The 13,736-nt window shown below is 40.6% G+C and overlaps 1 protein-coding gene across 1 annotated transcript; it reads left to right on the forward strand.

Moving 5' to 3' along the window:
* Positions 1-1,777: 1,777 nt before the first annotated feature.
* On the forward strand, positions 1,778-13,206 carry LOC125415810 (uncharacterized). The gene is made up of 4 exons (XM_087896987.1): positions 1,778-1,911; positions 2,816-2,942; positions 4,219-4,314; positions 9,800-13,206. The coding sequence occupies exons 1-4, from the start codon at positions 1,906-1,908 to the stop codon at positions 11,494-11,496; spliced, it is 1,926 nt and encodes a 641-aa protein (XP_087753113.1). The 5' UTR covers positions 1,778-1,905; the 3' UTR covers positions 11,497-13,206.
* Positions 13,207-13,736: the final 530 nt, after the last annotated feature.

The following is a 13,736-nucleotide window of genomic DNA, read 5'->3' on the forward strand; positions in this document are numbered from 1 at the left end:
TAATAAAGGAACTGCTTTGGGCCTATAGCAAAGCTATAGGGGAACAGAGATGGGTGGGGAAAACTAAACTGAATGCTGGGAGAAAGAAGAGCAGAGTAGGGAGAAGCCATATAGCCCCACCGGAGACAGATGCCGGAACTTTAGTCGGTAAACCACATCCTCGTGGCGATACACAGATTAATAGGAATGGGTTAAATTAATATGTAACAGTTAGCCAATAAGAAGCTAGAGCTAATGGGCCAAGAAGTGATTTAATTAATACAGTTTCTGTGTGATTATTTCCGGTCTGGGAGGCCGGGAATGAATGAGCAGCCTCTGCCTACAGTTCCATATTTCTGTATTCAGCTACATCTTTTTGCATAGCTCTACTTCTCTCTTCTATACCCATTTCTTCTCTCTACTCTGCCACACCTCTTCACACACTCCTGTATCATTCACAAACTCATGGAACTACATCTCTTTCTTCATACTTCTAACACCCCTCACATTCCTCCCTCTGGACCAGAAATGACACATAAGCCCAATATTTCTGTCAAAGGTTCCACTCACACACACCCGTCTCGTGCTTTGGATCTGGGTTAAAACAATCCTGACTCTTCATGGCAGTCCTGTGAGAGAACCAAACAAAAATCATAAAAGGCCCTTAAAATCCCTGTCAGAGAGCAGCCCTCCTCAGTGTGGGCTTTACTGAAAATGAACAAGCAGTTCTTGAAAAGACTGCAACTCAGAGGCAACCAATCAGCAGCTCCCCACAGCTTCTGCTAACTAAAGACAGCTTTCTCCACATGGCTTCAAAGTCCCCAAGCATGAGAGATGCCTACCAGTCCTATAACAGCCCATAACCTTTCTGTTTAAAATCACCAACCAACCCCCAGACTAACCTTCCCTCCCTGAAATTGCTCTACTATTGCTTTAAAGGAGTCTTCGGGGGTTCTCTCCGCGTTTCTGGGAGAACAGAAAAACCGAGGCTGGAAAAAAATAAAATCAATTTTAGTGTTGGGAACCTTTGGGACTTCGAACTTCACTCCAAACCCCGAGAAAAGCCAGGAGACTTGAAGCTCCTTCTAGGGGAAGTATTAGTTAATGAAAAAATCCAAGATACAAAAAACTCCTGACTGTTACCCATATCCCCACCCGTGGTTACACAGAAGTTTTGACCACCTAACCTCCCCTATCATTGAGTAACAATGGACCAATCAGAGAAGTTTCCAAACAACCCATGTGGTTAACAAAGGGTCAACAGATGTCCCAAGGATGTGACCAGGGATCAATTACTTGGGAAAACAAACCCACCCAGGCAATGACAGCCTATAAGAAGAAAACAGCTAAGCTTTCCCTAACCTTTAGCCAACGGTGATATAGGATAAACAATTTTGTACTTTGAAACTGTAATCTTGGGACTCCTTTGTGGTTTTTGTTTATAAAACCCCTATTAATATTAGACGGGGTCCTCCTCCCTGCTTCTGCTGTGTTAGACTGTGAGGCACAAGACCCCTGCTAGCTCGTTAACAAAACCTTGATTTCGCATTCAGAATAGTGTGGTTCCATGGTGTTCTTAGGGGGGTCTCAGGACTTAGGCACAGCTGTTGCTACTTAGTCAATTTGTCAGATGCTTTGACCCCTGCACGCTGAATTCACACTCTTGTTGAATGCATATTTTTCTAGTGGTATTTTATGGGAATTATCCTGGACCCTAACATCCCGCAATCAACGGCTTCTTTCTCCCATAATCTACTGCGGTAGCCAAGAAATCACCCAATGTGCTCCCGCATTTCCTTCGCGCAGACTGCTGGGATATGTAGTCCAAGAAATCCCGATCCAGCTTTTGGTCCGTAAAATTGTGTCTTCCCCAGAATTGGGAGAGAGTCCCGGCTGCCTGCTGTGCGTTCCTGTTGAGTCTCTGAAATGGAGGTTGGTCCGGGGTGCTGTGCAGCCTGAGGCACTGTGCGGGGCGCGGGTCCGTCTTGGAGGGAGCATACCTCTGCTAGGAGAAAGGGCCGGAGACGCTGCTTTGTAGGTGCTGTGCTCAACTGGCTGGGACGCCTGAGGTTGCAGGTCAGGGCTGGGGTGAGGGCGACAGAGGCTGTGCCCTGAGTGATGGTTTACTTAGGTCGCTGCGTGCAGCCCGAGTCCTCCTTGGGCTTCTGGGATAGGAGAACTGCCTGGGAGCGCGGAGTAGTTGATAGTGCAAGGTCCAGAGTTGCAAGCTAAGGATGGTCAGCTGACTGCCTGCTCCTGAGGGGGAGCTGGGAGCTCACTGAGCAGCTATGGTGGGGAAGCATGCTTCACTTCTGACCCCTTCTCAGGTGGATGCTGTGGGATTTCTCAGCATCTTAAGACCAAACGGCGTTTCTGGTTCTTCTTGTGCTGTGTAGCCGGTCTAGTTTAGTGGTCTTGAGGTTTATATAGTGTTCCTTTTCTCTTCCAGTGAAATAATTAGGAAAGGAAATATCTGAGGCTAAACATTTCTCGTAGGAAATTCTGGAAAACTGCAGACAGATCTGCCAGAATCAACTGCTATAAAAGCTTTGACTAGGGGTGAGAGAGCACACATACAGCCCACACACGGACGGACCCTCTGCATAGTGGGCTGTGCTGTCTCATAGGAATCACTAGTTCAGAAAATGCCCCATAGACTTGACTACAGGACAGTCTTTGGAGGCATTTTCTCAATTATATCCCTCTTTTTTCAAATTGACCTAAGCTAGTTTCAAGTTGTTATGATAACTACCAAGTTCAATGCATCTTTGTATTTAAATTGCTTATGGCTTTAATTAAATTAGTGTGCAATAGCATTCACTGGTTTTTATTTCAGGAAATGCTGTCCTTCTCAGATGTGGCCATTGAGTTCTCTCCAGAAGAGAGAGAATGTCTGGAGCCTGCTCAGTGGAGTCTGTACAGGGATGTGATGTTGGAGAATTACAGCAACCTTGATTTCCTGGGTGAGCATCTCATCTATAGTGACTTCTTATTTCATCATTAACATATAGCTTCCTCGCTTTTTATGGTTTCTCATGGGAGCATTTCAACAGTCAGTTTCATACTCTTCATTTTAAAAAAAATTGAGGAAATTACTATATTAAAAACCTTCTTGGGGCTGAAGTGATGGCTCAGTTGTTAAGAGCATTGACTGCTCTTCTAGAGGATAGTTAAGTAAAAAGAAACTACACTTTCCTTCCTGCCACCCAGATGTGAATAATGAGAAAGACACTATGTTAATTACAACACTGCTTGGCCTATTAGCCCAGGCAGGAAATCCCACATCACAGACACTCATATGTCAGCTCACAATTGTTTGCAAACCCAAGGTCTGACAATCTCATTTTATGTGATGTTTTGATTGTGTTGTGTTCTAACAAATAAAGCTTGGTTGGATCAGAGGGTGGAGCTAGCCACTAGTTGACCATAGAGATGGGAAGACTGCAGAGAGGAGAACAGGCTGTGGAAAGCTGGGCTGAGACCGGATCTCTGCCCTTTGGACAGTGGGATGGAAGAGATAGGACGTCACTGGAGCTTCTCTCAGCTTTCATTTCCTTAGTCGATATCTCACTCCTGATTTTTTATTGATAAAGATTAATTAGATTAACAAATCAACCTCACACAGACATACATGAAGGAAAAACACCACTATATATGAAAGTTAAAATAAATTATGATATCAAAATGAATCATTTTACTGTTTACTTCCTAAGGGTTTGACCTTTCTCTGTGGGATGTATGTTTTCTTCACTCTAGTGAGACTTTAGGAATTTGGTGGCAGGAGACATGGAGCACAGTTTTTACTTGAAGTGTTTTATAATTCAGTTGTACTGTTTTTTTCCCTTGAAATGAAACTCAGAATCTGATGTTATAAATTCCTTTATGAAGTTGGTTTTTGTTTTTCTTTTCTTTTGTATTATCTTTTTTAAAAAAATTTTTAGAGACAGAGTTTCTCTCTGGTTTTGGAGCCTAAAAATAACTCTTGTAGATCAGGTTGGCCTTGAACTCACAGAGATTTGCCTGCCTCTATCTCTTGAGTGTTGAGATTAAAGGCGTGAGCCACCATCATCCTGCTCCTTCATGTGTTGTAGTGATCCTGTCTGAAAACATTTAAGGAACTGATTGTCTACAGTCATTTGTCACCTCATCTCTGTCCTTACAAGCCAGGTACAGGCAGGGACATGCCAATTCCGTGCACAAGAACACATAAACAAACTTCTTCCCTTTTTCTACAAACAGGTCTTGCTGTGCGTAAGCCACACCTGGTGACATTTCTGGAGCAAAGACTAGAGCCTTCAGATGGGAAGAGACAAGCAGCAGCCACGGTACACCCAGGTGTGTAGGACTGAGGGGATCTGGGGCAGAGCTGAGACCCTGAGATCCAGCAGAAAGTCAGCCTTTCCCATTTACCTTGACACATGATACCATGGGAATCGTTCTTTAGGTCTCTCCTTCAGGTCTTTGTTGTCAGAGTACATGTCTCAGAGATTTATGAGGGTTTAAAGTCTCTTTGGATTTCCCAATAACAAGCTGTGCTTCTATTTACAGTGACCTCCAAGGTTTTTCCTTTTGTTGAGTCTCCATTGTAGTGTAAGACACCGGGAAATAGAAATCAGTCCTGCTATGACTGAGAGTCATTTATTTCCAGATGTTGAGAGCAGATTCATGACAGAAAGATCTCTACACCAAAGTGAACATATTGGGTTAATAAAGGGAAACCCACAATTCCATCACAGAGAGGCAGGCAGGGACAGAAGGCTCAACAGTGTCAGTTCTGTGGGTCAGAACAATTGGGGGTTGGAAGCATTAGATTTTACTTAGACGAACCAGATGCACTTTGGGCAGTGCATTCCCCACTGATCTTAGAGAAGAGTCAAAGCATTAGCATATAATATAAGGGGGATGTACTGGGCCACTAAGTACACTAGTTTAGCAAAGACTGTTTGTTTTTCTTTTCTTTTTCTTTTTTTAATTGATTTTATTGAGCTATATGGGCTATTTATTTTTTTCAACATTTTTACCCTCAGCTGCTTCAGTAGGTCCTGACCATTAGACATAGGAAGAGTAGACATAGGAAGAGCAGGACCTGCAAGTCCTTACACTGTTTATTCAGAGATGCCTATCAAATGAGTTATGGGTTCAGTGTTTGTGTGCCTGTCTTTCATGACAGTAGATTTAGGCTTATTAGTGAATTGTAAGGCTCCATTTGTTTTTTGGTTTTCTTTTTCAAGTAAATCTATTTATCATAAACAAGGAGTGGTATTTGGATATATAGGCAGTAACAACTTGTTAAAAAAATTATAAATTTATATGTGTCAAGCTGTTGTTTCCAGATACATCAGTACTAGTAAAATGTTTTATTTCAGATGCAGTCAGGGTATCCAATGTGGCTAGACCTATAGGAGGCATTATGGCTGTTGTTACCATGAGTCCAACTGGATGAAAAGATCTGTGATCTCTTCTTCTCAAGGTCTCCTATTGAATCTCTAATGTCCTCAGTGTATATTTTCATTAACTTCCAGGATTTTAATGGAATCAGGGCTTATGAGTTTAGGCACTGTTTTTCATCAGCAAGTCTATAGATCAGTTCTGTGCTGCCAGACACTTCCAAATAAGCACAATATTAATTTTAAATGTTTGACCAATAGCTCAGGCTTATTATGAATGAGGTCTTACACTTTAGATACACCCATATGTCTTATTTACACTCTGCCACATGGCAGTACCTTTTCTTCATATGGCATGTTTATCTCTTGCTTCTTAGAATCCTGGTCACTCCTCTAAATCTGACTTTCTTATGCCATAATTTGGTCTGCCCTGAAAATCCTACCTAGCCATAAACCAATCCACTTTTTATTAACAATAAAAGCAACACGTCTTCACAGTGTACAGAAAGATCATTCCACAGCATTTCCCCCTTTTGTCTAGTTAGAAAGGATGGTTTTAACTTTAACATAGTAAAAATGTATGTAATGAAAACAGCCTCTCACTTCCTGTGTAAGTAAAAGCATAACTTATCTCCCCAAGTAACATACTTCTTTTTTTTTCCTTTTAAAGTCAAGACTTGTTAAAAAAAAATATATATATATATATATATATATATATATATATATGTTGGTTTAATTCCGTAGTTTTCACAATCCAATGAGTCTCAGCAGCTCTCATTCCTTCATTAACAGTCAGAAAATCTACAGACAGCAAATAGCATATAGAATCCAGACACACTGTGTATATCCCTTCTATATGTGCCTTTTTCATTCATATTACTTTATTCCCTTTTTAAGAACTTTTACTTTATACTAAGTATGTATATATTTTTCTGACTATCTATACCATTTTTCTTTTCTCTCATAAGGCTTTATACATTTTTAAACACACTGTACCCATTTACAGATTTTTTTTACCATCTGAATCTGTCTTTCCTGAGGATCTTTACCCTTTTCTGTTCACATGAGCAAAACCCCAAACCTGCCACCCACTGCAGTGGTGGAGCGCAAGCTGGTGGCTCAACTCTAGTCAGCCACCAGGAGATGTGTCTCTGTACTGCAGCCCACATGAGAGAGACACAAGACAAGGAAGATGGATTTGGCTCCACTTTTGTTAATTGAGAAATGTTTGAGCTTCCTTGTGTCTTTTGCGGTCATGGTGTACCAAGTTTGAATGCATTTGTAGGTAGAATTTTCTGTCCCAACAGCCTTTCCCAAATAAGCAAAATGAAGACTTTTCATTAATTGTAAATGCTCAGCCAATAACTTAGATTCATTTTTAGGTAGATCTTACTTTTAAATGAACCCATATTTCTCATCTATCCTCTGTCACATGACAGTTTCTTCTTTCAACACAGTATGTCCATCTTTTTTTCTCTCTGTGTCTTCTAGCTGTGGAGGCCCAAAAATGTGAGCCTGTTTCTACCTTGTCTGAAGGTCAGAGAGTTTTAACTTGTTCAAAGTTGTTGAGAACAAGTATGGCTACACATCCTGACCTAGGGTGTGGTTACTTGGTGTCTTTGACATTAAGGTGGTCCATATAGGTAGACATACTCCAACCTGATCAACGTTCAGGATATTGAAGCATTCCTTTTTTGAAATAAGAGGTTTGACCTTGTGAGTGGCTGCCTTTAGGATTCTTGGTCTTGGGTGATTTTATTGCCTAAACAAAAGAATGCTAAAGTCTTGATGTCTCAAAGTAATGAAATAAATGACTATTCTTTTTGCCCTGTGTATCATGTTAAAGCAGTCTTTTGTCTTCTTCCCCCTGTGGTATTGGGGAATAAAAGTGTATGGAAAATTAAGTGCAGGCTGATTTCAGTATCTACTGGAACTTCTTCCCAGTACTATCCTGTTTCTGTTTTATTATTTTCACTCATGTCTTCATTCTCTTCACTTATTTTCCAATTCATATGCCCCTACCCTGGTCAGTGATATACTTGTCCAAGCTGGTCTCTGACAGCTGGTGACTCCTCTCACTATTCCCATCTTCTTCCCAGTGTTTTCTCTGCCCAGAAAATCTTGTCTAACCATCAGCCAATCAGCTTTTATTAACAATGAGAATAAGAAATATATTGCATAGCAGAGGAGCTGGTCCCAGATGTCTCTGGAAGTTGATTCAGAATGGCTACTCTGGGTGAGCTTTCACAGTCCACTCACCTCCTCCTCAGGCTGTGTTGTATCACCTGATGTGATGGGTCCACAGGTGTCACATCCAACTTAGTTTACATCAGTGCCCAGAGTTCAGCCTGCTGTGCTGACTGACCCTGTCGTATATTGTCTACCACCTTGCTGAGGACTCCTTACAGAATCCTGTACTGACATCGCAGCTCTGGGGCAAGCTTTGTTAAGAGGAAGAAGTTCAAAGCCAGAGGACAGGGCATGGCCATTTGAACTAGCATGAAATTCCCTTACCAGGGGGTGGTAGGCATAGATATAAGGTTCCCCTTGGTATCCTCAGCTATCAGATTGGGAGACATGAAGTGCAGAGAAATTGCAAAGAGTGTCTCCATTTCTTGACAATTCTTAGAATGCAGTGTAGAACCTAAGATCCTCCTCGGTATGAGAGAATCCATTCCTTTCCCCATGGGACTTGAGGAGTGATTCATCTTTCCAGCAGATAAGGAATGGGATTTACTGGTCTGGGTTACAGACTGGAGGGAGAAAGGAGCCACAAACAATGAAAACTCCTATTCTCTGTGTATCCTTATCCCTGTTGAAACTGGAGTGCCATTAACTCATTAAGTCTGTGTCCCATCCTAGTGTGAGCGTCCTCATCTACCCTGGGTGTGTCCTGCCATGCAGGTGTACTTTAGCTTTCTTCTCAAGCACTGAAGAATCCAATTTCAATAACCAGATTTCTATGTTTTTGGGTTTTTTTTTTTTTTTTTTTTTTTTTTTTGCTTTTCAAGACAGAGTTTCTCTGTAGCCCTGGCAGTTCTGAAGCTGGTTTTGTAGACCAGGCTGGCACCAAACTCAAAAAGATCTTTCTGCCTCTGCTGCTGAGTGCTGGGCCACCACTCCTGGCCCCATAACCAGTTACTTTAAGCACCTCTAGTTGTAATATTCCATTTTAAGGAAAAAAAAGTTTAAACTAAATTTCTTTCAGTTTCTTACTTTAGGCTTCACTCTGATGACAGGTATACAGAGGACTGGATAATGGAAGGGAGAAAGTTTTTGCTCCATCCAATATTATGTTTGAGGCCAGCCTGGTCTTGAACGTTAGTTCCCAGAGATCAAGGTCTACAAAGAAAAACCTTCAAAACAAACAAACAAAAGAAGAAATAAGTAATTTTGTCATCTCTTTATTGACAAATATATTCTCTAAGCAAAATTTGCATGATACACAGGAGAACCTGAAATATTTTTACTTTTTTCTTTTGTCATGACGCAATATATTTCAGGTATATATTTTCATCTCATTCAAATAAAACATAAAATAATGTCCTGAATTTGAACTATAAATTTCGTCTTTTTGTAGACTGTCTACTTGTACAGCCTATCCTTTGTACTCCCAAAGTAAAACTATATGTGCAGGATAAAACATTTGTATTAGACGCTGTCTCAAATTCACAAAGTCAAAATTAACTTTGTCTTTCTCGGACTCAGCTGCTTTCTTATTTCATGGGTGTAACACCCGATTCTGTGTTACCCCCCTTGGTACAGTTTGCGCACCATTGTACTGTTCGCGAGTCCGGGCAAGGGCCTGGAGATTGAAAGAACATACAAGAGACCTGGGTCATTTGAAAGGAGATCAGCCAAATGCCGTTTATACAACTTTGGGGAAATCCTATATACCTAGCTACTGCATAAGGATTTCCTCCCAGGCAGGTGGGAAATTGCCATACCAAAGATGAAACAATGCCCTACAGGTAATCACCAGGAGAGGCAGAGGGAGCACAGGAACAAATAGGATGTTTTAGCTGGCTGACCAGAAACTGTCCTCAAGATGCACCCCAGGAGCAAGGGTAGACCCGGGGCCCTACACATGGGTATCCTGCGATATAAAAATCTCTACTCATTTAATCAGTTTGTTTCTGTTAGTAAAATGCCCTTGCAACTTACTTAGCTACTTAACTTTGAATTATATGTCACTATGTCGACGTTCTATTTGGATATTTCCTTATTCAAGTAGAAGTATCAATTCTTTCTACTTACAATATTTTACCATTTATTCTTATTTATCATTCTATTCTATAGGCTTTGAAATGACTGTAGTTTTTCACTGATGCTTCAATATATATGAATAAATTTTTTTCTTTTAAAAAGATAAGTATCATAAGTATGAAGAATATTTCCTAACCTTTGTTCGTATCTCAATCTTTGCTGAACAGGAACAAAATCCAACAATCACAGCAGTTACAAGGCCATTGATTATAACTCACTACAGATTCAATGTCAGAGAATTCATACAAGGGAGAAACCCTACAAGTGCGAAAAATGTGGTAAGGGCCTTAGTTCTTATAAAGCACTTTCCATACATCAGAGACTTCATACTGGAGGAAAACCCTTCACCTGTAAAGAATGTCACAAGGCCTTCAATACTCGCTCATCACTTTTTATACACCAGAAAAATCATACTGATGAGAAATCCTACAAGTGTGAAGACTGTGGCAGATTATTTTACTATCCTTCAATGCTGAAGCAACATAAAAGAATTCATGTTACAGAGAGCCCATACAAGTGCAAAGAATGTGGAAAGTGTTTTTTCTCATTTTTATGCCTTAGACAACATCAAGCAAGACATACTGGAAAGAAAGCATACAAGTGTGAAAAGTGTGGCAAATGCTTTTCTTTCTCTTCATCCTTTCGGCGACATCAAGCAATTCATTCTGAAGATAATCCCTATAAATGTGCAAAGAGTAGCAAAACTCTTTCCCGTTTTACAGTCCTTCAAGAACATCAGACAATTCATTCTGGAAAGAAATCATACAAGTGTGAGAAGTGTGCCAAATGTTTTTACTTCCCATCATCCCTTCGGAGACATAAAGCAATTCATTCTGAGGATAATCCCTACAAGTGTGCAGAGTGTGGCAAAACTCTTTCCAGTTTTAAATTCCTTCAAGAACATCAGACGATTCATACTGGAAAGAAATCGTACAAGTGTGAAGAGTGTGGCAAATGTTTTTACTTCTCCTTATCCCTTCGGCGACATAAAGCAATTCATTCTGAAGATAGTCCCTATAAGTGTGCAGAGTGTGGCAAAACCTTCTCCTACTTTACATACCTTCAAGATCATCAGACAATTCATACTGGAGAGAAAGCATACAAGTGTGAAGAGTGTGGCAGATGTTTCCACTTATCTTCATCCCTTCGGCGACATCAAACAATTCACTGTGAAGACAGTCCCTACAAGTGTGAGGACTGTGGTAGAAAGTTTAGCTCTTCTTCATCCCTTCAACAACATCAAACAATACATTCAGCAAAGAGTCCTTATACCAGTGTACATTGTGGCAAATGGTCTTCCAATTCTAGGGATCTTCAGGGTCATCAAACAGATCAAACTGGAGAGAAACCCTACACGTGTGAAGAATGTCACAAAGGCTTTCGTTGTCCCTCATCCCTTAGTAGACACAAGAGAGTTCATACTGGAGAGAAACCCTACAAGTGTGAAGAATGTCACAAACCTTTTCGTTGTCCTTCATCCCTTAGGAGACACAAGAGACTTCATACTGGAGAGAAACCCTACAAGTGTGAAGAATGTCACAAAGCCTTTCGTTGTCACTCATCCCTTAGTAGACACATGAGAGTCCATACTGGAGAGAAACCCTACAAGTGTGAAGAATGTCACAAAGCCTTTCATTATCACTCATCCCTTAAGACACACAAGAGAGTTCACACTGGAGAGAAACCCTTCCAGTGTGAAGTATGTCAGAAAGCCTTTAATTGTTACTCATCTTTTAGGACACACAAGAGAGTTCATACTGGAGAGAAACCCTACAAGTGTGAAGACTGTGGCAGGTGCTTTTCCTCATCTTCATCCTTTAGACGACATAAAAAAGCAAAAATTCATTCTGAAAAGAATTCCTAAAGTTGTGGGGAACGTGGCAAAAACTTTATGAATCTTAATATACTTATTCAACACATGATATAGTTAATGCAAGAGAGAAATCCAACAAATGTCTTTAAAAGTTTACTTCTTCAAACCTCAAATGAATCAGATGATTCATTCTGACTGCAAACATCATGAATGATGTATTATTCCCCTCTGTATGCTGTGAATATGTTTAATACCATTGGTTAATAAAGAAGCTGTGTCAACCAATGGCTTAACAGAGTAAAGCCATGCAGGTAATCCAAACAGATATAGAAAGAGAGTAGGAAGAGTCAGAGAGATGTCTTGTAGCTGCCGAAGGAGACAGATGCCGGAACCTACTGCTAAGCCACAGCCTCATGGCAATACACAGATTAATAGAAATGGGTTAATTTAAGATGTAAGAGTTACTTAATAAGAAACCTGAGCTAATTGGCCAAGCAGTGTTGTGATTAATGTAGTTTCTGTGTGATTATTCAGGGCTGGACAGCCAGGAAACATAAGAACAGTCTCCAGTTACACATGAGTCTGTGAAGTGTCACAAAATCTTTGCCAAGAAATCAGGTATTATTCACCTGAAATAAAAACATAATGGAGAATAGTAAGGTAGTTATTTTGGAATGTCAATATCAACATGTGACTTACAACAGCACAAATGCCATTAATATCATCAGAGAACAGTAGAGACTTCTCGTTGCTGTAACCCCCAACAGTTTGTTTAATCAGTGTGTTTGAAACTTGTCTGTATTAATGAGTCTCTATCTCCTGTAATTATAAACTGTTAGTGAAACTTTTACCATGTCATAGTTTTGTCCATTGTTTGTCCAAAACTAGGACCCATGGAGCAATAATGTAGGAAAGGTGTGGAGTGACCATTCATTTTCAGATTGGATTCAGAGCCCACTGCACAGTAGGTAACTGATGTGATGTTAAATTTGTGATATACTTGTGCTTGGATCAGTGATAAGCCCTAGAGAGAATTTAATATTGGTGTTCTAATAAGTGGATTGGAACTAGATGAACCCAAGTCCTCATCTTTATACCCACAGTCAGGCACCTCTAAACCCTCACTAGAATGTATATTGTGTGGTAGATGGAGAAGATTACACAGATGTAAAATGATCAAAGTGTAGAGAATATTCCTCTGGGGGGGGCCCTAATCCAAAGGTGACACCTGTACCACACATTGTCAGTGATTTCCCTTACAAACTTCTAAAGCCAAAAGTCATAAAGAAGAGTTGGAAAGAATGTCAGAGCCAGGTATAGTAGATGTGTGCCTTGAAGCAGTAGAAATATTGAGGCATTTCTAGAACAGTGAAACATTACTAGAAATGTTAATACCATTTTATGCATGAATACCCTGTGACTATGACTACGTGGATAACACTAAGCTGAACCGCACCATACAACAAGCATGGGTGCATAAGGCCCTCACTATCTCACCTCAGTGGAGGAGCTGTTGGCAGTTGCTGATTCCTGAGGGAGACAGTCAATCTGGTTACCTTCCAGGTTCCAGTCAACTCTCCTACACCCCTAAACATTGAAGAAACACTAGGCGCATTGAAGAAATAACAAAAAGCCCACTGAGTTGTGAAAGTAACGTGTTTCCAAGGGTAAGGTGCAATAGGTGAAGGAATATGGAACTTTAAGTAAGAGATGCAACATCCATGTCTTAAATTCTCCCAAAATAAATATCATTTTACAGCTTGTTGGTTTTGTACATGTCCAAACTTGGCTTGTTTTAGCAGTGATTACAGTACCTGAATCTAACTGTCATAAAGTTTACAGTAGCTCAGTACCCCTGAAGGGAAGGCCTCATGAGGAAGCAAGTGAAAGGACTCCCAGAAGGGCTCTGATGCTGAAAACTGAAGGGTTCTGAATCAGTGTAACCTCAGGGAAGAGGAATGACTGTGCACAGATGAGATGTGGCCAGTCACCTTGTATCATCTTGGCTTTATCATGCCTACAACAGAGGAACCATGTACAGTGGCTTCTCCACCCTCCCCTCTCTCCTACGTCCACAGTGATCACAGCTGCTTTAGTTCCTGGTCATCCATCATCATTAAACTTGGGAAAGCACTGTAGCTGTCAACTGAACTTGGTGGGTAGAAAGTTATGAGACAACACGCCCTATAATTGTAAAACAGTTTATTTACATGTAAATGGCCTGTGCACACTAGAGAAAACACAGAGAAATGTGCTTCCAGCCTAAACTTCCGTCTCAGATAATAACAAAG

The sequence above is a fragment of the Myodes glareolus genome, chromosome 15, assembly GCF_982192425.1.
Source record: "Myodes glareolus chromosome 15, mMyoGla1.1, whole genome shotgun sequence".
NCBI classification, from domain to species: Eukaryota; Metazoa; Chordata; class Mammalia; order Rodentia; family Cricetidae; genus Myodes; species Myodes glareolus.